This window comes from Jaculus jaculus, chromosome 4, assembly GCF_020740685.1.
Source record: "Jaculus jaculus isolate mJacJac1 chromosome 4, mJacJac1.mat.Y.cur, whole genome shotgun sequence".
In the NCBI taxonomy this organism is placed as follows: domain Eukaryota; kingdom Metazoa; phylum Chordata; class Mammalia; order Rodentia; family Dipodidae; genus Jaculus; species Jaculus jaculus.
Window position 1 is genome coordinate 34,566,847 of NC_059105.1, and position 26,105 is coordinate 34,592,951.

The following is a 26,105-nucleotide window of genomic DNA, read 5'->3' on the forward strand; positions in this document are numbered from 1 at the left end:
TCATCTCTGATTTTATTAATTTGTGTCTCTTCTCTCTTTTGGTCAGATTTGCTAAGGGTTTATCAGTCTTGTTAATCCTTTCAAAGAACCAACTCTTTGTTTCATTAATTCTTTGGATTTTTTTTTGTTTCTATTTCATTAATTTCTGCCCTAATCTTTATTATTTCTTCCCATCTACTGATTTTTGGTTTGCCTTGTTCTTCTTTTTCCAAGGCTTTAATGTGAAGCATGAGGTCATTTACTTGTGACCTTTCTAATTTCTTAATATAGGCACTTAAGGCTATAAATTTACCTCTTAGAACTGCCTTCATTGTGTCCCAGAGATTTTGGTATGTTGTGTTCTCATTATCGTTTGACTCTATAAATTTTTTGATTTCCTTCTTGATTTCTTCATTGACACATTCATCATTTAGTAGTGTATTGTTTAGTTTCCATGATTTTGTGTATGCTCTATAGCCTTTCTTGCTACTGATTTGTAGTTTAATTCCATTGTGGTCAGATAGAATACAAGGAATTATTTCAATTTTCCTGAATTTGTTAAGATTTGCTTTGTGTCCTAATATATGGTCTATTTTAGAGAATGTTCCATGTGCTGCTGAAAAGAATGTATATTCTGCAGCCTTTGGATGAAATGTCCTGTATATATCTGTTAGGTCCATTCCTTCTATGACCTCATTTAGTCCAGATGCCTCTCTGTTTATTTTTTCTTGGGATGACCTGTCAATTGATGAGAGTAGGGTGTTACAGTCACCCACCACCACTGTGTTTGGTGTTATCTGTGACCTTAGTTCTTATAGTGTTTGTTTGATGAATTTGGAAGCCCCCATGTTAGGTGCATATATGTTTAGGATTGTAATGTCCTCCTGTTGGAGTGTGCCCTTAATCAATATAAAGTGACCTTCCTTATCTTTCTTGACTAACGTTGGACTGAAGTCTACCTTGCCGGATATTAGGATAGCAACCCCTGCTTGTTTTCGAAGCCCATTTTCTTGAAACACCGTTTTCCAAACTTTCACCCCAAGAGAATGTCTATCCTTTGTAGAAAGGTGAGTTTCTTGGAGACAACAAATTGTAGGATCCCAGGCCGCAAACCTATGTCTTTTGTTTGGGGTATTGCGACCATTGATATTAAGAGATATTATTGAAAGTTATGTATTTATGTTTGCCATTTTTTTTTTTTTTGTTGTTGTTCCGGTTCTACCTTTGCTCTCTTGTGTTAACTAGTGTTTGAGTATTGCTTGTTTTTTCCAGGTTCCTTATATGTATGCTTTTCCTTTTCTTCAGCATGGAGGATTCTATCAAGTATTTTCTGTAGAGCTGGTTTTGTCTTCAAATACTCCTTTAACCTGCTTTTGTCATGGAATGTCCTTATTTCTCCATCTATTTGAATGGATAGCTTTTCAGGATAAAGTAACCTTGGTTGACAGTTGTTATCTTTCCGAACTTGGAATACATCAATCCAAGCCCTTCTAGCTTTTAAAGTTTGTGTTGAATAATCTGCTGTAATCCTGATGGGCTTGCCTTTGTGGGCAACTTGATTTTTCTCTCTAACTGCTTTCAATATCTTTTCTTTGGTTTGTGTGTTTGGAAGTTTGATTATAATATGGTGAGGAGAGGTTCTTTCCAGATTTTGTCTTGCTGGTGTTCTAAAGGCTTCCTGTATCTGCATTAGCACCTCTTTCTCAATTTGGGGGAACTTTTCTTCTATGATTTTTTTGAGGATGCCTACTATGCCTTTGGAGTGGAATACTTCTCCTTCTACTATTCCCTGAATTCTTATATTTGATCTTATCATAGTGTCCCAAATATCTTGAAATTCCCACTCATACTTTTCTATAAATTTGTCTTTCTCTTTGTTGGACTGCATTAGGTCTGCCACCTGTTCTTCTAGCTTAGATATTCTGTCCTCTTCTTCATCCATTCTACTGGTGAGATTTTCTACAGAGTTTTTAATTTTATTAACTGTGTTCTTCATTGCTAGTAATTCTGACTTGTTTTCCTTTATTATTTCTATTTCTTTATTTATGTCTTGTATTGCCTTCTTTATTTCATGAAATTGGTGTCCTGCATCTTCTTTGATTTCCTCTTTGATTCCTTTGATTTCCTCTTTGATTTCTTCTTTGATTCCTTTGATTTGTTCTTTGACTTCTTTGAACATATTAACAATCATTCTTTTGAAATCTTTCTCAGGCATTTCCTCTAACTGGTTCTCACTGAAGGTCATTTCTGATGCATTAATACTTTTAGGTGGATTTATATTGTCTTGATTTTAGTGTTTCTTGTGTTATAATGTATATATTTTTGCATCTTGGATTAAGTTAATGCTTGGATTTCTAGCTAGCTGGGTATTCTTAGCTGTATCAATTGATTTGATGTTATATTTCTTCAGGGCAGGAGTTTAAGGTGTCAGGTGTGGCTCTTAAGACTCTCAGAGTATCTACAAAGGTGTTCCTAGGGGTTGAGTTTGCCTGCTATTATAGTATTCAAGTAGGCTGAGTGGAATAAAATATAGATAGATTCTAAAATTTAACTAAACACTGTACACATCAAAAACAGCACTGAGTATTTATGTAAGAGTAGGTATTGTAACAACTAGATCCTCGATTGACAAAGAGGTTAAGATTTCTGTTCTGTTGAGGGATCCAAGCCAGCTTGCAAACAAGTGACACCCTTCCCTGGTGCAATCCCAATTATCTTTTGGGATGATTTTGTCTCAGTGAAGTTGCTGGCTGGGTTGTTGGGCCACTGTTATGATTTCTGGAGCTGGGCACTGGCTTTTTCCTGCAGGGCAAACTGAGCCTGGCAGCTGTGGCCCTACAGGTTGGCACCTCCACTGCTGGAACTGCTACTGCTGCTGCTGAAGCAGGTGCTGCTGGATCTGTCGCCGCTGCTACTAAAGGTGCTGCTGCTGCTGCTGCTTTAGCTGCTACTGCTGGAGCCGCCACTCCTGCTGCTGAAGCTGCTGCTGGATCTGCTGCTGTTGCCTCCGCTGCTGATGCCACTACTGGATCTGCTGCTGCTGTGGCCAATGTTGCCGGCCAGAGCTGCTGATGTTGCTGATGGACTCTGCTCCTGCTTGGGTCCCGCTGTGGCTCAAGTTGGTGAGGCCGGTCCCAGACTGCTGCTCTGTTCGCTGGAGCTGGACACAGGCGATGGGGGAGGGGAGGGAGCCACAGCTGCTCCAGTTCTTTCGCTGTTCCATGTGTTTTTCTACCTTGTGATCTGCTCCTCCGTTGTTCACTGCAGCTCTCCCTTCAGGTTTCTAGAGTTTGCAAAGAGCTCCGGTGTGAGTGGAAGCTCCCTGCACCTGGATTTTCCTGCAGCTGGACCTGAGCCTGCTGGCTTTCTGGTGTGCTGCCATGGCGGTGGTTGGTGGAGCTGCTGGGGCCGCTTTTGCCGGCCTGTACAGGTTCTGGATGCTCTGGATCTCTTCTACTTCTCCACTGCCATTTCAATTTCCAATCACCTCACTTTTTAGTAAAAGTCTATATTTTGCTGTTTTTTTTTTTTTTTTTTTTTGTCTTTTTCCTTCCTAAGCTGCTTTGGCATAGTACCTATGCCACCATCTTAACCGGAAGTCTAATCCTAAATTTATATAACATAATAAACTTAGAAATGCTAAAAGTAAAAAATTGATAATACTGAAAAGACAAATCTGCAATCACAGAGGGCTACTTTAATATTAAAACACAAAGTAAAAAAATCTATGACCTAAACAACAAAAGGAAATCTTACTATTGGAAAGTAAACCACATATATCTAAATAATTCCTAAGTCAAAAACAGACTGAATGAAAACATATGACTCATTAAAATTTATGCAATACAGTTAAATAAATACTATGAATTAAATTTATAGCATCAAATCTTTATATTTAAAAAGTCCCACATCAGATATCTTAGCTCTCATTTCCAGAAACTAGAACAAGGAGAGATGAAAATAAACCAAACACAACAAACAGAAAGAAGGAAATAATGAAAAACAGAAATCAATGAAATTCAAACAAAAAAATATCATTAATAAATTCTACCTTTAAAAAACAGATGGTCCTCTGAAAAGGTTAATAAAATTGAAAGAACTACAAAAGGAAAAAAATACTGTCAAAAGGAGAAAAGATACAAATTTCGAATAACAAAAGTGAAACATGGTGGTGTATGAGTTTCAGGAGGCTCAGATAGGAGCATCATTGTGAGTTCAAGGCCAGCCTGAAGCTACAGAGAAAGTTCCAGATCAGCCCGGGCTACAGTGAGACCCTATCTCTAAAAATAAGAGAGGAAGAGAGTGAAGCAGGATATTATCATAGACCTTGCAGATCAATAAGGTAATATGAAAATATCCCATCTATAGTGTAAGAAGGAAATACTACAAACAGCTCCACCATTATTGGTAGGAATGGACCTACACCGAGAAAACTTAAACTACTACTCACATAATCTCTTGAATAGACTTTTAATTATTAAGGCCTTTGAATTTAAAATTAAAAGCTTCCAAAAAAAAGGCTTGTTGAGGATTAGACAGTTTCACTAGAACATTCTACCAAATGTTTAAAGAAGATTAATACCAATTATACCCAATCTGTTCAAGAAAAGCAGCACATATAATAGTTTCTGATTCATTTTGTAGAACTAGTATTACCCCGCTATCAAACTTAAGGGCAGTATAAAACTGAAACTACAAACAAGTGTATCTCATGAGGATAGAGGCAAAGAAACCTATGTTAAAATAGTAGCAAACAGAATTTAGTAAAATATGAAAGTAATTATACACCACAACCCAGTTGGCATTAATTCAGGGACATAAGTCTGGTTCTGTGTTGGAAAAGCAGGAATTATGATCTACCATATTAATAGGCTAAAGAAGAAGGTCACATGATAATATATAATGAAGTAGAAGAGGCACATCATAGAACCTAGCATTGACTGAAGGTAACTTGGAGATCTATGAATTCAGGAGGACCTCCACAACTTAATGGAGACATCCATAAAAGCCCTATAGTTAATATCACACTCAGATATGAAAAATGCAATGCTTTCTCTATATGATCAAGAAAAAGGCAAGAATCTTACTCCTGTGACCAATGTTCATCGAAATACTGAAAATTCCAGCCTGCACAATATGACAAAAATGGAATACAGTGAAGAATGGGAAAAAAATTGCCAGTAGGTGATTGTTTATAGCGTGTCTATTTGTAATAGTCACAGACTGGGCACATTCAAAATGTCTCTTAGGTGAATGGTTAAATCAATTAAAAGTACATCTGCTCCATGGGATATTGCTCAGCAATACAAAGAAATGAACTACTGATAATGGCAACAGTGTGGAGAGATCTCTAGGACATTATACTGTGGGGGAAAAGCCAATCGCAGAAGGACATATGTTTACCCATTTATATGGATTTATTTTTGTAGTATCCTACATTTGATACAATTACAGAGATGGTAGTGGACTTAGTGGTTACTGAAAGTTAAGGACAGTGGGATGGTTATGTAACTATAAAGTGGTACTACGAGTGAGATTGCTGGGTGATGGAGATGGTTCTGGATTTTGATTATAGAAGTGATTACATAGGTCTACACATGTGAAAAAATGGCATAGAAATACATTGCCAAATTTTTGGTTTTGGCATTATGCTGAAATCATACATGGTGCAATCTCTGGGGAAAACCAGTAGAGTGCAAAGGGTCTTCTCCACCCCATTTGAATTCATGAGTACAAACTAATCAATTGAGAGAGAGAGAGAGAATTGGTGTGCCAGGGCCTCAGCCACTGAAATAGAACTTCAGATACTTGTGCCACCTAGTGGGCATGTGTAACCTTGTGCTTGCCTCACCTTTGTACATCTGGCTTACGTGGGATCTGGAGTTTATATCTTGCTATTTAGTAACAACTGACCTCAAACTTATAGTCCTCTTGCATGCTAGAATTATAGGTACATACTACCGTATCAACTTCTTTTAAGAAAATAACTTTATAGCCAGGTGTGGTGATGTGTGCCTTTAATCCCAGCACTTGGGAGGCAGAGGTAGGAGGATCATTGTGAGTTCAAGGCCACTCTGAGACTAAATAGTGAATTCTAGGTCAGCCTGGGCCAGAGTGCGACCCTACCTCAAAAAACCAAAAAACAATAATAATAACAATAATAACTTTATTTGTTTATGAGAGAGGGAGAGAGAAAGAGATGGAGAGAGAGAGAGAAAGAGAGAGAGGAAGAAAGAGAGAACAAAGGAGAGGGAGAGAGAGAGAATGGGCACACTAAGACCTTTTGCTATTGCAAATTAACTCCAGAAACATGTGCTACTTTGTGTGTCTGGCTTTATGTGGGTACTGGGGAATCAAACCCAGCCTGGTAGGCTTTGCAAGCTAGCACTTTTAACTGCCGAACCATCTCTCCAGCCAATTTCTAAGGAAAGCATAGCAATCTTAATGAGAGAATGGTATAAATACTAAGAAATTCCGATATATGTATACACATTTAACTGTTGACACTTTTTTTCTGTTGATGAACACAAGCACGGTTGACTCCTAGTAGTGGTATTCTGATGTTGGTACTGTGATTCTTTTATAGCTGTGGACACTCACCTGACAGAAGGTAAACAGTTTGTCCAAAGCTGCATAATAGTAGCAGAGGCAAGCCTCAAAGCAAGAAGTTTAGTTTCAGAATCTTTGCTCAGTCTTGAGGTTCTCACTCATACCAGCCTTGTCCTGTGTTGCCTGCTGCCCTGGCTCCTAACTGCACTGTAAATAATGCTCAGCAGAAGTCCTATATACAACGTCATACTAACTACACTTACAGTATGATGTTAGGGTGATTTGCCTGTGAACTGTTCTTACCTTGAGCCAATCTTTACACACTAACCTTCCCTATAAGACCACTGTGCTTTTGGTGTTCTGGGATTGAGTTTATATAAGCGGAGTAGTGCCTTCCTGGCTTGGATTTTCATGAAGATACCAACAGGGGGGTGTGGTATGAGGAGATATGGTCAAAGCTTTGCTCTAAGGATGAGCATGGCTCAGGGCCAGGCTTCTTACTGACCCGTGGGAAGTCCACTAAGTGTGCATTGTAGACAGTTTCCTTCTTAGGCTTGTGCATGAAGACCTTGGAAGTCTGGAAAGTCCAGAGAGTGTCCATGTGTCAGGGAATCAGAGGCACATGCTCAAGATTGCTTGAAAGTCAGTGCAATGGAGCTTGAATCCTTCCTGAGCTCTTTCCAGCCCTCAGCCAGTACTCTCTCCAGAGGGGAGGGCATTCTGCCACACATACATATTAAGACACCTATTTAAAATGTTGGATATTTCCAAGCACTAACATTAAAACTATCTTTTCCTGACCTTTCTCATCCCTCTGATTGTTTCTTGTTTGGAAAGATAAATATGAGAAAGCAATTGACCTACCAATGGCTGGTTCCTGATTACATATTGCTTTACATATAGAAATCAGAAAGATGGCACTTTGGAATCTGTCCTTAGCATCAGCGAGGATTGTGTAATGAAAAGGTATGTGGCTAAGCCTAATAGGCGCATGCAAACCACAGGTCACAAGAGGCCTGGAGCAACCGTACAACATAGTGTAGCTCTGCAGGAGGAGGGCAAAGGGCAAGGCTTCTGCTACACTTTTGCTTCTCCACAGGCTTAAACAGAGTAGTTAACAGAACAGGCACCTAACAGTTTATGGAACAAATAAATGAGGGCAGGCTGTGTGATGGGACAGGAAGAACATGAATGTTTTTGATAGGTGCTCGGTGTTATCCTTCTACAGGGCAGGAACTTCTTATTCTGTTCTGTTCCCTTTGTGTTATTTTATGTTTAACTGAGGATGGCTTGAGCATACTCTCTAGCCCCCTCCTAGTAAACAGACTTAGCTGGCTGAATAGCTCCTAAGGTTTAAGTAGCTTGTTTAGAAGACATTTAAGTCAATGATTAAACTAAAGCTTCAACCATAAGGGCACTAACGTGCCTCAAACATGCTCACTCACCAGCTGGGGTTAGGTTGCTGCGGGGGGGGTGGGGCGGCTCTTGGAAATGGAAGGTCACTAAGTATCAATGCTCCCTGGGAAGTCCATCTCCATTTGTCACCCCTGGAAGCTGACAACTTAGTCTGCCATTCCTAGCACAGTCCCAAGAGTAGTGATCTCAGAACAAGGGGAAAATTAATGAGAACATCAAGTTTTAAATAGAGGAGAGATGAAAGAAAGTAGAGTTAATGGTATGTCCGTTACTCTTAGCACTTATCTGGTCACAGAGATTCTTTCATAAAGAGATTGCTCATCATTGCTTCAAAGTCCCTTAAATGTTGGTGATAATGTATTTGGAGAAAAAAAAAAAAAACCCTGATTGCTTGATTCAACTGATGAGTTAAGTCTCCATAGAAATAGCATTCATCACTGAGGTTGCCCAACTGGCATGACTTGGCTCTGGCTCTGTTTGTAGAAACTCAAGAATATAGCTCTAAGAAATCTAAATGTACTCACCATTCAAGTCCCCACACAGCTCTCATAAAGTGGTGAGTCAGAAGTAAGAGCTAAGATACTGTAAAACTGGAATCAAATTAACTGGAAAAGTCACTAGGGAGGAGACTGGGCACAAACACAAGTCTCATGTGAGCTGTAGATGACAGAGCCCAGCTTAGTGAAATGCTGGATCTCTGCAATGCATACACTGTTGTGACAAGAGGTATCAATTATCTGACATTGCTCCAGCAGCATATGATAGGTTCATTCCCAGCTGTTCCCAATGGGCTGCAGAGTTTGCCTGTTAATACCTTTTCTTTCCAACATTGCTCTTATCTTAGAATTTCCCACAACAAAATTTTTTAGTGACAATAAAAACAGAGAGTGCATGCTCTCCAGCTGCCTTAGTTATGTATTATGAGAAGTTGTTCAGACTAGACTATTTGTGTGTGAGCTATCACAGAGGGTCTACCTAATAAGGACAGTCTCCCACAGGAAGCTAATAAAGACCAGAGGTAACCAAAGTGTGATGTACCACTAATCTATAACTGTTGTATTATGAAAGGGAAGTGAAAGGGGAAAAATGAAGAGAAGTCATCTATAGGTAATGTATTTGTGATGGATTCCACAGAATGACTCTCTAAACACTACATACAACTTTTCTTCTTCCTTTGACTGTTTGCTGAAAAGATGAAACTATTTTCCAACACCCTTTTGCATGTATAAGTTACACCTTTGTTTTGTTTTCTTAACCAGTGAGAAGTTACTAGGTGCTTCTGGAAAATTTTTCCAAAGGGATGAACTTAGCTAAAATATTCCCGTAGCCTTCACCCCTCATAACTTTTTTCTTTCCCAGAAAGTAGGCAGGAAACCATATTGGAATTATGATGCCACACAGTGGTGAGGCCCAGCAAATGAGGAGGAAGATGTAAAAAGATGTAACGAGGCCGCTTTCAAAGGCCAGGGCCACCTACTTTCCTCAGTAGGTAAGATAAATATGTCAGCTGTGTTTTCTGCTTTTGTATCCAAACAAGATCTGATTCCACATTGTGTTACTAACAGCAATTCTGGGGCTCCTGGAAATCAGGCTAGCCTCTTCTGGAGACAATTGGATATCCATATGATGTGGCAAGTAGATAACCTTAGTCTAATGACCAGCTTATGGGTAAAGAATTACATTTTCAAAGTAACTGCCAGACTATCTCAGTGTTTATTTAATCACCACATTCTTCATTTATGTGGATGCAATGACTAATCTTGCAGAACATTAGCTGTTTTTCAGTTGTCTTGTATTTTACCCCCTCACTTGTTTTTCTGTTTTACCTTTTTGTTTCTTATGATTACAATCCACCAGCCATAGTTAGGGCCAAAGGTAAAAATTAACAACTAACTACATGCCCATGATATAGATGGAATCTAATGGGCTCCACATTGCACACCTTTGAGGTCAACACTGAGACATAATAATAACCTTCATGAATAGTTAGATTTACTTCACTAACCTTCTCTACATGTAATCTAACATGTTATGAGGGCCAACATTATTGTTCAATAGTTTTCTTGAAGATTTGTAGTTGATATGTATTGAGACAGGCAGTAGACTACTTCCATTTAAGCAATAAACAACCCACAGGATCTAGGGCCTACTCTTATCTTCATTTTACGCTCCTGTAACTGAGACTTTTGAAAAATTAATACATTTAAAACAAGGTCCCAGGAAGGTCCATCCATAGCCTCAGGTCTTTCCATTATTGGATACACTTGCAATTTCAAGGATATATATATATATATATATATATATATATATATATATATATATATATATATATATGTTCTACACTAATGGAACACATTAAATTATAAATTTTGATTTTTATATTCATGATATTCAGCTACTGTACTCAGTTACTTGAGGGTTAGTACTGTTTTTAAATTTTTATATAAGCTATGGGATACAGCAGACACTCAGTAAACATTTCCTGTAAGCACTGGCTGGGTAATCAGAACCATTTACCTGGACAACTGAGGACCCCTGTGATATTTGTTCTTTTGATCTCACAGCTGCCCTATGTCACTCCATAAATAAACTTAGTAAGCAGCCACTATGAGTCCAGTGTTACAAATGGATGGCATAAAGTTTTATATTGCATAATCAAGTGTAGACACATTATTTGTGACTACTTGGACGAGGAAAGAGTCACATGTAGAAATCACTAAGAACCTGTGATCTCTTTCTTTGTCAAGGTGACCAGATGGTAAACTGAAAGCATCTCATAAGGTTTGCTTCTGTATGAGTTGGGTATTTGACAGAATTCACAATGTTCCCAGATTAACTAGAGCATGCAGACTGGATAATAGTCAGCTGAATTAATAGCTAAGTGAGGATCCCAAAGGGAGCTGATGGATGGAGGTCTCAAGTGATGAATGGTTGGGATTGTGCTTGACACTGATCAATGATCTTCTCAGTGACATAGGTGAGTCACAATGATTAAATATGAGAATGACATGACTAACCGAGGAAGGATAGCTAATATGTTGGAGGACAAAAATCAATACCTTAAGATACTTTTTACTGAGTATGACAAATGGGCTAAACCTAACAAGTCCATTTGGGTGTGGGTTGTGAGGTAGGGTATTATTGTATCATTGAAGCTGGACTCAAACTATGATTCAACTGCCTTTGCAACCTGAATGCTGGGATTAAAGATGTGTGCCACCATGCTTGGCTTTAAGTCTAATAAGTATACTTTTTCATTTGTTTATTTGAGAGAGAGAGAAAGCAAGAGAGAAAAGCAGATAGAGAGGAAGAGAATGCAAGCAAATTCCAGGCACATGTGCCACTTTATGCATCTGTCTTTACACGGGTACTGGAGAATTGAACCTGGGGACTTAGGCTTTGCAGGCAAGCACCTTAACTGCTGAGCCATCTCTCCAGCCCATGGTATAAATTTTTAAGCTTAGATACAGAGAATATTCTACATTAAGGAAATCATGTTATCAATACAGGTTTCAGTATAATAAATATATGGACTAATAAATGCAAAAGCACAAATGCATAGAGGTTTTAGTTAAAAAGTATAGTATAAGCTAATAATGATAACTGATGTATAAGTTTAGACCATATTACTAAGTATAAATAAGAGCAAAGGATTAAAAAAGAACAAGGTTTCTGAGGACACCTAAAATGTGATATCCTGCTATGCATGCTATACTTAACATAGACCAGAGTGTATGCAGTAAACAGCCACAAGAGGCTGGAGTCAGAAATGTTTGTCAATGCAGGGTCACAGCAGCTGTTTCCAATATCTACAAGGCTTTAATGTAACCTGTGTTCTGTGTCTAGGCTGGGCAGTCCAGGACCCAAGGTAGATGTTGACTAGAAACAGTGCTTGGGTGGATACTAATTAGAGTGATTGGAAAGTATAAAAGGATGCCTCATGAATTCACATCATGGAACATTTTCAGGATGAGTCCAGTGGTACCTTGGGAGGGATTTTCATTAAACAGACCTCAGATGAGTTTCGTGAGTACTGCTGCTCACATCCAGCTCTAAAACTGTTAAAACATTCACTCACTCATTTCAGAGCTATTTATTGAGTGGCAAGTACCCTAGGAACTGAGGGGACTTAAAGCAAGCAAGGTACCTGCCTAGATGGACCTTGGAGTTGAGACCAGGGGTCTCTGAATTAAGCTGTATGTATTCAGTGGAGAAAAAATTAATTAGAATCACTGTTTATGTTGTGATGTTTAAAAATCATTTTCTTTCATTAATTTCCAACCTTGGTATATGATTTATTAAACATATACTATAAGGTTAAGTATCAATCATTGAGGAATAAGTACACATATTTTGACGGGCGAACTCCCTACATTATTTTCACTGATAGGGTATGTTATCAAACACTTCTGACAATCTCTAATTAAGAATAGCAACTGCAAAAATGAATGCAAGATGAGAACTTTGTGTAAAGTGACAAAAAAAAAAAAATGCCTTGTAGTCTCCCTATGTGGGACTCTTCTCTTGTGGTCTAGTCAGAGTTTGAATGTGCAGATACTGTGGGAGACCTTTATATAAAAGGTGGTGCTGTAGGGGATGACTACACATTACTACTCTAGGGGCTGCAGAGCTTGGAGGGAAGGTCTTATTTAACTCAAGCTATGTCCAAATCCCTGGAGACCCAACAACATGAGGTTCAGTACCATGTCTCAGTCAGCATGGTAGGACATTTACAAAAATCACTTTCATTTACAGACAAATTTTTGTTAGGCTAAGCTTGTTTATTTTTTTAAAATATATATTATTTATTTATTTGTTAGAGAAAGAGTCAGGAAAGAGAGAGAGAGAGAGAGAGAGAGAGAAAGAAAGAAAATGGGTGTGCCACTGCAAATGAATTCCAAACACATGTGTCACCTTGTGCATCTGGCTTTATGTGGGTACTGGGTAATCAAACTGGTATCCTTAGACTTTGCAGGCATGTGCCTTAACTGCTGAGCCATCTCTCCAGCCCCAAAGGCTTGTTTCATAGAAAGGTTGAAAGTATTGGCCTGAGAAGAAAGAAGGGAAGTAAGGAGGGAAAAAATACTGTTGTACCTAACTGGAAGCACGTGCATATGATATTTTTTTGGGTGTCATGAAGACATGTGGACAAGTTAGGAAAGATGATATAGCAAAAACCAGAAAAGAAAGTAAAACTGTATTTAACCCTCACAGCATTTGAGATCATCCCTGCAGGCCTCCCTCTTGCAAGGAGGAGGTGAGGACGTGCTGCCATTGGTCAGCCTGCAGAGTCCTCAGACATGACTCACGCTCTCAACCTCAGGGAGGCCTCCTGCCCCACAGCTGGCCACATCACCTCTCTTGGGATAAGTGTAAACTTCGCACCATGAAGACTGAATCTTTATCACGTTGTTTTCTGCCCATCTCTTGTGCCCTCCTATGTCAATTCTTGCCATTTATGCTGCTCTCAAGTTCCTGTTTCACAGACCATCTCAGAGTTCCTCTGACACCCAGGTTCTTATGCTGTGTGTCATGGCCCCCGGCACGAGCTCATGGAACCAAATATGAGCGTTGCAAAAGTTCTCGGTGAAGTAAAAGATTTCTGAATGCATAATGATCAAGCAAGTCAACATCAAAGGTAATGAATCCAAGGTGCCTTGCGTATGTTGCATCATGCTCCTTCACTGCAGCCTTAGTTCCAACCACACACATGTGTATTTTGCACTATGCATGCTATCATGCCAAACAGTGTCAATGAAAGCTGCCTGAAACACCTCAACCCTGATTCAAGACCATTATATAATCTCAATTATAGTGCTTTTATTATGCATATAAAGGTTTCTCCTCTTACAGAAGCAGTGATTTAACTATGGGAAACAAACTTTTAATGTTTTCCTACCATCGCTTTTCAGCATGTAAGTATCAAATTAGTATATCTTTGGATTGCATGGTATTAGAATATTCGATTTAAAAAACTGCTGTTTCAGTTGATGGTGAGTTGCATTAAAAGACGTTTTGGCTTGAGATTAGGACAGACTTGCCAACAATTTCTTAAATGGACCGAAACACATTTCTCCCAGTTTGTACTATGTTTTTATGTGAAATGGCATTCTCAGTAATGATGAGTATAAAACCAGAGTATTGATCAACTCTGAAAAACATTGAAGTTGCTCCATGTCCTACAGTATCAAATATTCAGCCAAGATATAATTCTTTATGTAAAAATAAACAGATAAAGTCATCTCATTAACGTGTAAGTTTGCTTTCATATGCAATAAATGGTAAAATTATATGCATAACAAAGAGACATATTAAAGTTCTTTTTGATTTATAATTAGTAAATGCTTGATTCATATGTCTTTTTTATTTTTTTTAAATTTATTTATTTGAGAGCGACAGACACAGAGAGAAAGACAGATAGAGGGAGAGAGAGAGAATGGGCGCGCCAGGGCTTCCAGCCTCTGCAAACGAACTCCAGATGCGTGCACCCCCTTGTGCATCTGGCTAACGTGGGACCTGGGGAACCGAGCCTCGAACCGGGGTCCTTAGGCTTCACAGGCAAGTGCTTAACCACTAAGCCATCTCTCCAGCCCTCATATGTCTTTTTTATTAACCTACCTACTAGGTTCACCTGGGCTCAGAATTTCATTGATGAAGCAGTACTAATAGTAGTACTAATAACCATGATGATCATAGCTACCATTTCTAAAAGCTTACTGTGTGCCAAGACAAAAATTGTTTGCTTTAAGGCTTCAAGAAAAAGACATGAGATAGTCTGTAAATACAATTACAGATAAGCGCAGAATAAAGATGATTCTGGGTATAAGAAGTCACCCTGTGATCTGCTGTCCCAAAATATGGCAGCAGTTCAAACTCTGTTGAAAGCAATTTTAGATCATTTATTAATACAAAGAAGTCAGAGCTAAAAGACCCTATTGCTCATGTAGATGTCTGGGTTGGGCACTAAATAACTTACTTCCCTTGACAACATTTCATAGTGGCTGTCATTAAGATTATCCAAAGAGTTCTTTCCTGACCTAACCTACATGGGTAAAAACTAGCTTAGACGGCATGCTAAATGTAGTGTTTATTTTTGGATCTGAAATATCCATCATTAGTTCAGAAATGAAGGTTTGGTCTCCAATGTAGCAGTGATCGAAGGTGGGACCAGAGAGAGGTGATCAGGGGCCATATTGCATTCATTGGGTTAATCTACTGGTAAAAGCCATAGCTTAGTGGGTGATTCAGAGATGGGGTCAAATCTGAAGAAATAGGACATTGTGAGCATGACTTGGAAGGGAATCTTTGTCCCTGGTCCTCTCCCCATTCCATGTGATGGGTGGCTTCATGTCAGCATCTACTGCACACCATGGTGCTCACTCTGCTGAGTGACCATGGGCTAAGACCCCCCCCCCCCCAGAACTAAGCACCATAATAAGTCGTTCTTTCTTTTGAGCTGTTTATATCAGGGATTTTGTTACACAGACAGAAAGCTGATCAACACAGTCTTAAAACTAACTGTGAGGCCTAGGAGGAAAATAACTTTTGGTGACAAATCTTTGGGATATGATGAGTGCTGGTCTTTGGTGCTGTGGGAGAGTAGGAATGTTTTTAGCAAAGGGGGCGCAGGAAGATGGCAGTAAGGAAGCCTGTTTCCGTGGCTTAATTCTGTGTGTGGAATTGACATGAGGACAGGAAGAATGCCTCACGTTTATCCCCGTGGAATTTGTACAGGATGACACAGGCTTCGGAAGGTCCAGGAAATATAGTTCTTCTGCGGCAGTGTTCAAGCGGTGGGCATATGCAAAGGGGATTGCTACAAAGCCCTCTCTAACTCAGAGAAAGGAAGATTGACTGTGCTTGAGGCTAGAATAGACTCTAGCATACTATTATTATTTACATGATAAAATTCACCCCTCTATGAAAGGCTGGAGAGAAAAAGGCCAACTCTTAATCCTTTGAATTAGCAATTTAGCTATTATGGCCATATCACACAGTCATAGGAATTTATATTTTCATTTTGTCCCCAAGAAAAACTTGACCATCTTTCTTTAATATTATCAACCTGGAAGCCTGACAGTAAGGATTAAAAATTGCTCCTTCCTTCCCACTTGGTTATTGGAAAGGCTCTGAAAGGTAATCAGTCTTGTGAAGCTACACTTTACAGTCTGCATAAAAATGCCACAATTTCCCTTCCTCTCTCCAACCTAATTGAAAGTGCATAATATCACCCAGCTGGGGAAATGTACACGGTAAACATACGCGATATATCATGCTATCACACGAAAGCTGGCTACTAATGGGGCCTGGGTAGTTGTCAGAACCCTAAGAAACCCGGAAAATGCTTTTGCTCCTTCATGTAGGATTACAGCTTTTTGCATCATCCTTTCCACATCTTCCCTTCAGAGTTTGAGCAGCAGCAGTTGGATTAGAGCAGGATTGGTCAAGCCATTCCTCGTGTGTGCAATTCCAAGGGTCAGCTAATGCTGCATGTTGACTAAAGCTCTTTTAGATCAACCTTCCAAGAGATAAGGCACTTTCCTTTTGGCATGAGGTGGGGTTGGAACCATATCATTCCCTACTTAGTTCTATTGTACTGACAAATAGTCCTGTGACCCCTTTCCTTAGTTGCTAACCCTAAAGATCACCTCCTCTCTTTCTCTACTGCATCAAACTCCCATGTGCAAGGCCATCCTTGAATACCTAACCGGTCACATTTTCCTTGAGCATAAATTCCAGTCTTACTTTCCAAAGTCCCCTGTACCTCTGTAGCTATCTCTAATCCCACATCAATTATACCTACTTGAAAGTCATTTTCTCTTCTCTGACTCCTCACCTCCAAGCTGCATGCCATTTTCTTGAATCAGTCTCTTATAATAGGGCTCTTAGGATAAAGGACAATATCCCTTCAAAGTTTTCATCATTAGTCTTCTGTCACAATATTCCTGTAAAAATTATTCCCTGTTGCACCATGTCCTCGACTACTTCCATTCAGTCATGCTACCTGGTAACTGGCCATTGCTTTATTTTTGATGGCTGATACCTTCAGGATAGGTCAAAGTAGAATGCTTGTCTAGGGCATCACATCATTACAGTTTTTATAGACTGAAGAATATATTTTTATCTGCTTCAGCAGTGGAGATGATTTGAAACTTACTGAATTAAAACTGCATTCATCTTTCACGAAGTTATATTACCTGTCAGCTGGAGCTGGTGGATGATAAGGCTTGTTGACCTTAGCATAGAGACCCTCTAAGTGGTCTCTTTCTGGAGACAGTGGATGTCCATCCCGGGGACAACTGAGTGGTCCAGCACGAGGAGGAGACGCAGATCTAAAGACATTCGCTGATGCACAGGGTTCCCGAAAGTGGTTCACTCTGGCATAATTGGGGTCCATTTCATCGTCATCCATGTCATGTACTGATCCAATTGCTCCTGTAGCGTAATCAACAAGACCTCTTGCCTGCTTCTCCCTTAGCTCCTGATGTTTTGCTACAATCCTGAAAATAAAAAAAAAAAAAAGCACAGAATAGGTAGTGTGCGAATTTCAACTGCTGAGACAATGGTTGCCGATACAACTCTGGAATTTATGCTAACTGTTGCTAGCCACTTAGCTGTCACTCTCCTGTTTACTCAAGATCAAACCATGAAGAAATGCCAGCAGAATCATAAGAGGATTAATTTTCTATCTATGACCTTTATTTGTCACAGTGTCTTTACCTTGATAGCAATGCTATAGGTATTTTGACATGCTGCCTCCTGATGAAAGTGGTGATAGCAGTGCCTCCAAAGGAGGAGTATTTGTGGCAAGAGTGGCACCTCTGGAATGATATCATGAGAGCCTTTCTTAGGACAGGGCTACATGTTGAGAAGCTCGTCAGAATCTTTTGCTTTTGCTGTGACTTCACTATTTGGTGCCCTAGAGTTCCAGCATATTCTTCTAAAGAAAAGAGCTTGCAAAAATTGATTTAAATATGAAAAAGAAATACCGAGGCTGTCTGGTCACTAAAAGCAGTGGGATCAGGGTAATTTATAAGCAACACTAAGTTTTTTGGTTACATAAATGAGGATCATTGTGTCTCATTATACGGGGGCCAGGGACAGAGTAAAATAATGAAGAAATTAATAGGCTTGTGACAGAGATGAATTGGCACATATAAGTGAGTTAAACACCATTACTGGCAGTACTCCACAGTACTAAAACTCTAAGTGATATTATAGAATGTTACTGCTACTCAATGCCACTGTGTGGACTGCTGCGGATGGAGCAGAGAAGTATGCTTAGGTAGATTCCAGAGCCTCTTGAATTCTGAGATCCTGACATTTAATCTGGACAGTATTAGGTAAGCTTTCTGTAGGTACCACTTATGTGGCAAGATGGGGAGCTCACTATGGCACTTTTCTGGACAATAGTGAGCCAGATGGTGTCAGGAGGCCTTCACCACTAATTAAGAAGGCATTTAGCCTTCCATACCTAGGCAAACAAGATGCAGAGTGTATGGGATGAAAGAGTAGGATGATGCTGGCTCAGGTGCTGAGGGCAATCGTTCAGGAGAGGATGAGGGGGTCAGAGCTAAAGTCCTGGACTCAGAGAAGATGAGAGGGCTGCGGCCAGCTTTGAGAGATCTCTCTATGTCTGGACAAGTTACAAAACCAAACATAAAGTTGCTCAGCATCTTCCTCTCTTCAAACAAAAAACAGTTGTTTTTATTCATGGAAGCTGGTTTTACTTTACAAAACATCAAATCCTTTGTCAAAATCTTTAGAAGCCATGATCTTTCAAGGTATTCTTTTCTTTTTCTTCTCCTGACAGGACAGTGTTGTTGTTTTATCTTGTTGATTTAGAAAGAAGGAAAAAACAAGTTCAGGCAGGGGAAATAAAGAGCACCAAAATAAAACATTGAGGAGGCATAGGGTTAAAAAGCAGCATCTATCCTCAAGTTACACCGCTGAAAATAAATGCCAGGATACATTATAGCATATCTCCTTTGACTAGGACAACACGTGTACCCTACATATAAATAATTAGAAGAAGTTATGTTTTTGCATAAGATAGCTTGAATCTCCATGGAATTTTTGAATTAAGATGAAAGGAAGATTATCCAGTAGGGTACCTGTTAAGGGGCCTTGCCTGTCCCCTTTCAATACATGTTAGTCCCAGATTCATGGATTTTTAAAAAAATAATTTTTGAGAAGATAACCTGCTCCATCCTGCAACAAAACAGTGTTTCCAGGGGCAGTTTGAACTACATTATCAGAGAATGCTTACTGCAATATGATAGGAATGGATTTCCATTGCAAACAGAGTGAAAGACATCAATAAAGTTCAGGGGTGGGATCTGTGTGGTTTCTCTGTCTCTTAAGAGGGATGCTTTTGAGAAAAATCAGTCAGTAGAAAGATAAATACCTCATGGCTGCCACATGGGGCTACGCTTGTGCATTAACAGAAGAAAACACCAAACCTGATTTTTTCAAAGCACAAAAATAGAACATTGGAATCTGTGTTTTTTATTTCATCCTTTCTCTTTCTTACAGGTTTTCTCATTAATTAAGCTTGCTGAGTGTGCAGAGATTTTCAGATGAAAGTTCTCTGCGTATGCCAACCAGTGTTTTATCTTGTTTTTTTTCCTTTCTGAAACAAAACCAAATTCCTCCTCCACCCTGTGTGCACCACTGAGGGTTGCAGTAACTAATTTCATGTTAACCACTCAGTAGGTGAAATAGTAATTTCTCTGAACCATCATTATTATGACATGTATCAGGGTCTCTCTATGTAGGGGAGGACAAGACGATGTCTGAAAAGGGGTGCATGGAGTCAAAAGAGACTCTCTGAAGAGATTGTCAAAAAAAATTCATTTCTGTAGCTCTGACATCTTCCCTCAAAGACAGTGTGAGAATTCTAATTGTTTCTAGTTATTCCCACTTGGAGGTCTTCTTCCCAATGGGAACTCCACCTGCTATAATATCGTTGTTTTTTTCCAAAATATCCTTTGATAATATACTATTTCCCGTTTTACAATACTATTAGTTTCTCCATTCTCCCAAGCACACTGCTCTTGAATTATTTAATTCTACTTTCCTCTGCTTGAAAATACTATTGTGTCTTTTTTTTTTTTTCCTCCAGAATACTTCATATAAGTTCTCTTTTATTTCTATCACCTTGGTCAAAACCCAGTCTTCAGGTTTTCCATTGCCTACAGCTACACTGTCTAATATAATTGCCATTTGATTGGTGTAGCTATGTAAATTTAACTTTGAATTAAAGCCAAATAAAATCCATCTAAGGTTCATGAAACACATTCAAATGCTCAATGACTACATGCAGCTAGTGACCACTGTATTGACAGTGGAAATATGGACCAATTTCATGATTGCAGAAGATTCTCCTCAAACGTGTTAGTCTAGAATATGCCAAGAGATTTTGGTACATCCCTTATCCCATTTTTATTGTATTCAAGGAGATCAAAGAACTCTGATAGAGTATAATAAATGATAGAGCTAAATTATAGCTACTTTACTCTCCTCCCTAAAATTATACATAAGCACATGATCAAGAAATAGGCACGAAAATTCACTACAATGGAATTAGAAAGTGGCTACATTCCCATACTTTGTAATGAAATTGAGGCTCAGTCCAAAGTGGGGAGTATGCCAAGAGCTAATACATATTTGCATATCCAGCAGTGCACACTTGAAGCAAGAGAAAAATTCTGGGGTAGCTTAGACAACAGAATTTTACTTACAAAAAGAGGGTCTGAGGAGAAGAAAGGACCTGGGATTGTGGATAAATCTTTGTGAGGATCCAGCTTCTGAATAGAGAAGCAGCACTGTAAGAGCTCTATGGCTTGTGCTCCATCTTCTGCCCATATGAAAATGTCATGGGAGTGAAATGCAGAGAATTAAGAAGCAACATGCTTTATTATAGATGCAAGGAGAAAGTAGAGGTAAAATCAGGCTTACCAAAGGAAGCCAATCAATGTGAAGATCTCATTGATCAAAGCAAGCTTATCCTTTGTCAGGGTAATCAGTTTCCCCAAAATAGAAGGCCACAGAATAATTCCCCGGACAGTGCACACAGCACACTGGAGAGGAAATTGTTTTGAGAGAACATATAGAATTGAAGAACTAATGATTTTACATTACTGTGCTCAGATCATTTGACATAAATTTAAGCATACATTTTTTTTCCCTTTAAATTTCAAATAGTGTGGGACATGAAGTGTATTGAGTTGCTCATACAAACATTTAAAAATTACAAGTGTTGTTTCAAGAAGGTGAAAAAGAAAATTTGTATCAGGCTCTCTGAATACAGACAAGAGAAAAAACACTCTTACAAACTTAAAAACAAAAATGTAATATGATAACTTATTAACCCTTCTTGAAAAACTACTTACTAATGAAAACCAGCTGTATGAGTTGCTTCCCTCCTGATTATGACAATGTCCCTGACAGGAAGTAATTGGCTTGGCTTTGAAGGACATACAGTCCATTAAGACAGTGTAGCCTAGTAGCAGGAGCTTCAGTCACTAGTCATGTTGCATCTGCAATCAGGAAATGGCAAGTGGACAGGAAGTGGGCCCATGCTAGAAAACCTCATGGCGCAGTCATAGCAATCCACTCTCCCACAGCAAGTTTCCATCTCCCTAAAGGCTCACAACCTTTCAAAGCAGTGCCATCAGATGGAGACCAAGTGTTCAAACACATGGCCCTACGGAGGGTATGTCACATTAAAACCACAATATCAACCAACCAAGAATTGACTCAAAGTTGAGAATTCAACCAGTTCCTCCTACCTGCAGGTTCGTTCCCTGGCAATTTATATACTGAAATATAATTTGCATCACATTGGTATTAAGAGGTGAGGCTCTGTAGAAAATGATCTTGGACTCCCCAACTTCCATAACTGTGGTAAAAGTACATTTCTGTCCCTTATAAATTGATCAATTTTAAATATCTTGTGATAGCAGCAAAAGCAGATCAAGACACTGGTAAAGATGCTGAATGATAGATCTGGAGGTGAAAACTACACTCCTTTACAAATAGCCCTAAGGTAAAACATCTGTGGGAGCAATAACTAGAAAAATGCAAGTATTCAATACTCTGATAATATTAAAATGTCACAAATGAAAATCTGAAGGTCATAAGGAGGTGAGTTAGCAGACAACACTATCACTCACACATTCACTTTCTCGCTGACCAAAGCAAATGTCAGTAGTTACTCTTTGAAGTTGAGAAGTTAGAAAACAAATACAGTAAATAAAACTACAGAGAAATCACTAAAAGAACAAATTAGCAGTACACAAGAAATTAAAAAAGCAAACACAGACCATGGAGTAGATAACAGAAGACATATGAAGCTTTTAAAGAAATTATTTATTCATTTGTAGAAAGACAGAGAGAGAGAGAGAGGATGAATAGGTGTATTAGAGCCTCTTGCCAGTGCAAGTGAGCTGCAGATGCATGTGCTACTTTGTGTATCTGGCTTTACTTGGGTACTGGAGAATCAAACTTGGGCCTGCAGGCTTTATAAGCTAGTGCCTTTAACCACAGCAATCTCCCCAGCCCCAGAGGAAGATTAGTTTTAAAAGTTACAAAGTAAATTTTCCATATTTATGTATGAAACTAAGTGTAAATGGATTAATTTTTGTGGTAATTAAAGAATTCCAAATATGACAAAAAAAATACACTGAAGCTGGGTGTGGTGGTGCATACCTTTAATCCCAGCACTTGGGAGGCAGAGGTAGGGGGATTGCCGACAGTTTGAGGCCACCCTGAGACTACATAGTCAATTCCAGGTCAGCCTGAACCAGAGTGAGAAACCAAAAAAAAAAAAAACAAAAAAAAAAAAACACTGAGTATAGAAGTATAGAAAACAGCCTGAATGTATGAACAGCCCGCATAAAGGACAATGAAAGAAGTGTTTTCAGCAGCCAAATTAGAGACACAGAATTGCTAGTGTAAAGAAAATTACACACACACACACACACACACACACACACACACACGTATATTATTTTAAATTACACATAGTTATCCTTGCTCAGAAAATATCTGTCAGGATACATAGAAAATTCACAACAGTAGCTGCCTGTAGAGAGTGTGTGGGTCATCATAGGAGTGCCTTAGATGTATGTAGCCTTTCTACTTTGCATGTTTTAGATTTTTTATATATTTTAAGATAATTTAAATACTTTAAATATAAAAATGCTCTCTATTTCTCTCAACTATATGTCACAATGCATCAAAACTTAAAAACAGAGTCAGAGCAAGAAAATATTACTCTGCACCCATGGACATTCCTTCTTTTGCAAACCCTATTTTTCATGATTTTGCTGTCAACTTAGTTATACTGCCTTCAAATTACTGTTTATTGAAATTGTGTTTGGTCCCTTAAGGTCAACTATTTCTACCAACAGAACTCATTTTTATTAGTCAGCTACTACCCCAAATTTTCTGTAGGATAAAGCCTAACCTTACTAACATATGGCTCCATATTCAACTTAACAGTTTGCCTTCTCTTTGACTTATGTTTCTACTAAATTCTGTTTGTCAGAAATATTATATTTGTAGAGTCCTACAAAATAAATCAATGTACAAAATAAGTACCTGCAAAAGAAATCAGTACACTGATATACTTTGTAGGAATTTCTATCTCTTTACTTGATCACTTAGTAAAAGATTAAACTAACAAGGACATACATAACAGTATTGTTCTTACCCAAACCTTGGAGTGTTAGGCACACCTAAATAATATAAGCCATGCAGAAATTTGCCAGTAACGTTCACTAGATGTCTTCTTTATGGAGAGGAGTATAGAAGGGATAATCAAACCAGTATCATCCTACATGAGCTGTATACCCCAGTATTAAGTAAGCCTCCCAGATCACACCCATTTACTTGCGCCCTTTCCTCTGACTAGAGAACATTATGCCATTTCCACATGTTGGGATGAGATTGTAAAAAACAAATAAATAAAAATAAATAAAATGAAAATCTTTTGATTTGTTCATGACATTCTGCTTCCCCTAATTAGACTACATCTCCTTGAGTGTGAGTTTCCTTTCTGCTGTTTGGCTGACATGAATGCATTCAGTATTTGCTGCTCTTATATTGTATGTTAGAAAGAACAAAGAACCATACTGATTCCCTGCTTCACCTCCCATGGAGACATAAACAAGTCCAGGTGATTATGACTCCATGGGGAAGAAGGCTAGCTCATGCTCAAAAGGTCAAGGTCAGTCTCGCATGGGAACTGTGACAGAGAATCATGAGTGCATTCCCACATGGGATGGGGTGTGAAGGAACTTGTCTGTCTTGATCCAACTTGTGGAAATGTAATGTATCTTAGTCAGAGGGTGGGACACGGATGTATGAATAAAAACGTGTAGTCCTTAACGGTGGTCTTTACATGTGATGTGCTGGAGACAGACTGTTATCCCTGTTCATCTCCTCCACAAAAGGAACATTTTCAGTTCAAAACAATTCAAAATTTTTAGGGGGCTGTAGAGATGGCTTAGCAGTTAAGGTGCTTTCTGGAAAAGCCAAAGGACCCCTCTTGGAATCTCCAGTACCCACCTAAATCCAGACAAAGTGAAGCAGGCATCTGGAGTTTGCGTGCAGTAGCTAAAGTTCCTAACACAACCATTCTCTCTCTCTCTCTCTCTCTAGCAAAATAACTTAAAAAATGGATTTATTTTCTGTAGAGTCAATCTCTTAAAATAATTTTATTTATTTATTTATTTGACAGAGAAAGAGGATGAGACAGTGAGAGAATGGGTGTGCCAGGGCCTCCAGACACTGCAGAGGAACTCCAGATACATGCACCACCTTGTGCATCTGGCTTACGTGAGTACTGGGGAATCGAACCTGGGTCCTTTGGCCTTGCAGGCAAATGCCTTAACTGCTCAGCCATTCCTCTAGCCCCTTTTATACACTTTTATTTGCTAGTTTATTCTTATTATAAAGTAGAACCAAAAAAAAAAAACTCACGGAAATTTTTACAAAACAAGGTCATAGACTAAAGCATTATTATAAAGCAACAATGTGTTTGAGCAATACTGAGGTTAAGAAATAGAGCTTTGCTCCTTGTCTCAAGAGATCTCTGCATTAGCTCATTTTCTGTTACTACACTGAAATATGTGAAGCATTCTAGTTTTACCAAAAAGAAAAAAGAAAAAGAGGCTCATAGTTTTGGATGTTGAAAGTCCAGAAACATGAACAGACTCTGCTGAGGTCCACCATGGGTGTATCAACTTAAGGCAGGTGGCAATGCAAGGGTATGTGTGGAAGAGAGAGATCACATAGGGAAATAGGAAGCTCAAGAGTCTGGGAACACACTGAGGGCATGGCCCCAGTTTGCTTAAGGACCTTCCACCATGTTCCCTCTTACAAGGATCCCACCTCTTAACATTGTCTCACTAAGGCCTAGCCTTGGGGTCACACTCAGATGTATCTAAGCCATTACAGTCTGCATGAGGTCCTTCCTAATCACAACCACATCTATTTGACATATGTATCTCCTTTCTTCCACATTAATAATCCTGCTTCTGCAAAACAATGCTGGAATTAATTATCCCATAGCAACTAGCTTTATTTTGCCCCTCCATTATTGTGCTTGTACTTACTGTACCTACGTTGTTTCCCTTGTACTTGTACTATACCTACATTGTTTTGCAAACAAGTATTTAAAAATAATTTTATTTATTTATTTGCAAGCACAGAGAGATCGAGAAAAGAAATAGACAGAGAGAATGGATGCACCAGGGCCACCAGCCACTGCAAACAAACTCCACATGCATGTGCTACTTTGTGCATATGGATTTACGTGGGTACTAGAACCTGGATCATTAGGCATTAAAGGCAAATATCTTAACCACTGAGAAAATCTCTCATGTCCCTAAAAAGATAGATAGACAGATATAGATAGATAGATAGATAGATAGATAGATAGATAGATAGATAGATAGGGACAGATTGTAAGGGGCACACTAGGGCCTCTTGCCGCTACAAACAAACTCCAGCAGCATGTACTACTTTGTGCATCTGGCTTTAGCTAGGTACTGAGGAATTGAACTCAGGCTGTCTGGCTTTGCAAGCAAGAGCCTTTAACCACTGGGCTAACTTTCCAGCCCATAGACACCACATTGTTAAAAGCATATTCT

General features: G+C 39.0%; 1 protein-coding gene across 1 annotated transcript in view; it reads right to left on the minus strand.

The window, feature by feature from the left end:
- The window catches only part of Pard3b (par-3 family cell polarity regulator beta), a 1,086,921-nt gene that overhangs the window by 152,152 nt on the left and 908,664 nt on the right, over window positions 1-26,105 (minus strand). The window contains exon 20 of the mRNA XM_045147062.1: window positions 17,142-17,444. Within this exon, the coding sequence (XP_045002997.1) occupies window positions 17,142-17,444 (303 nt within the window). The remainder of the gene's footprint in view (window positions 1-17,141; window positions 17,445-26,105) is intronic.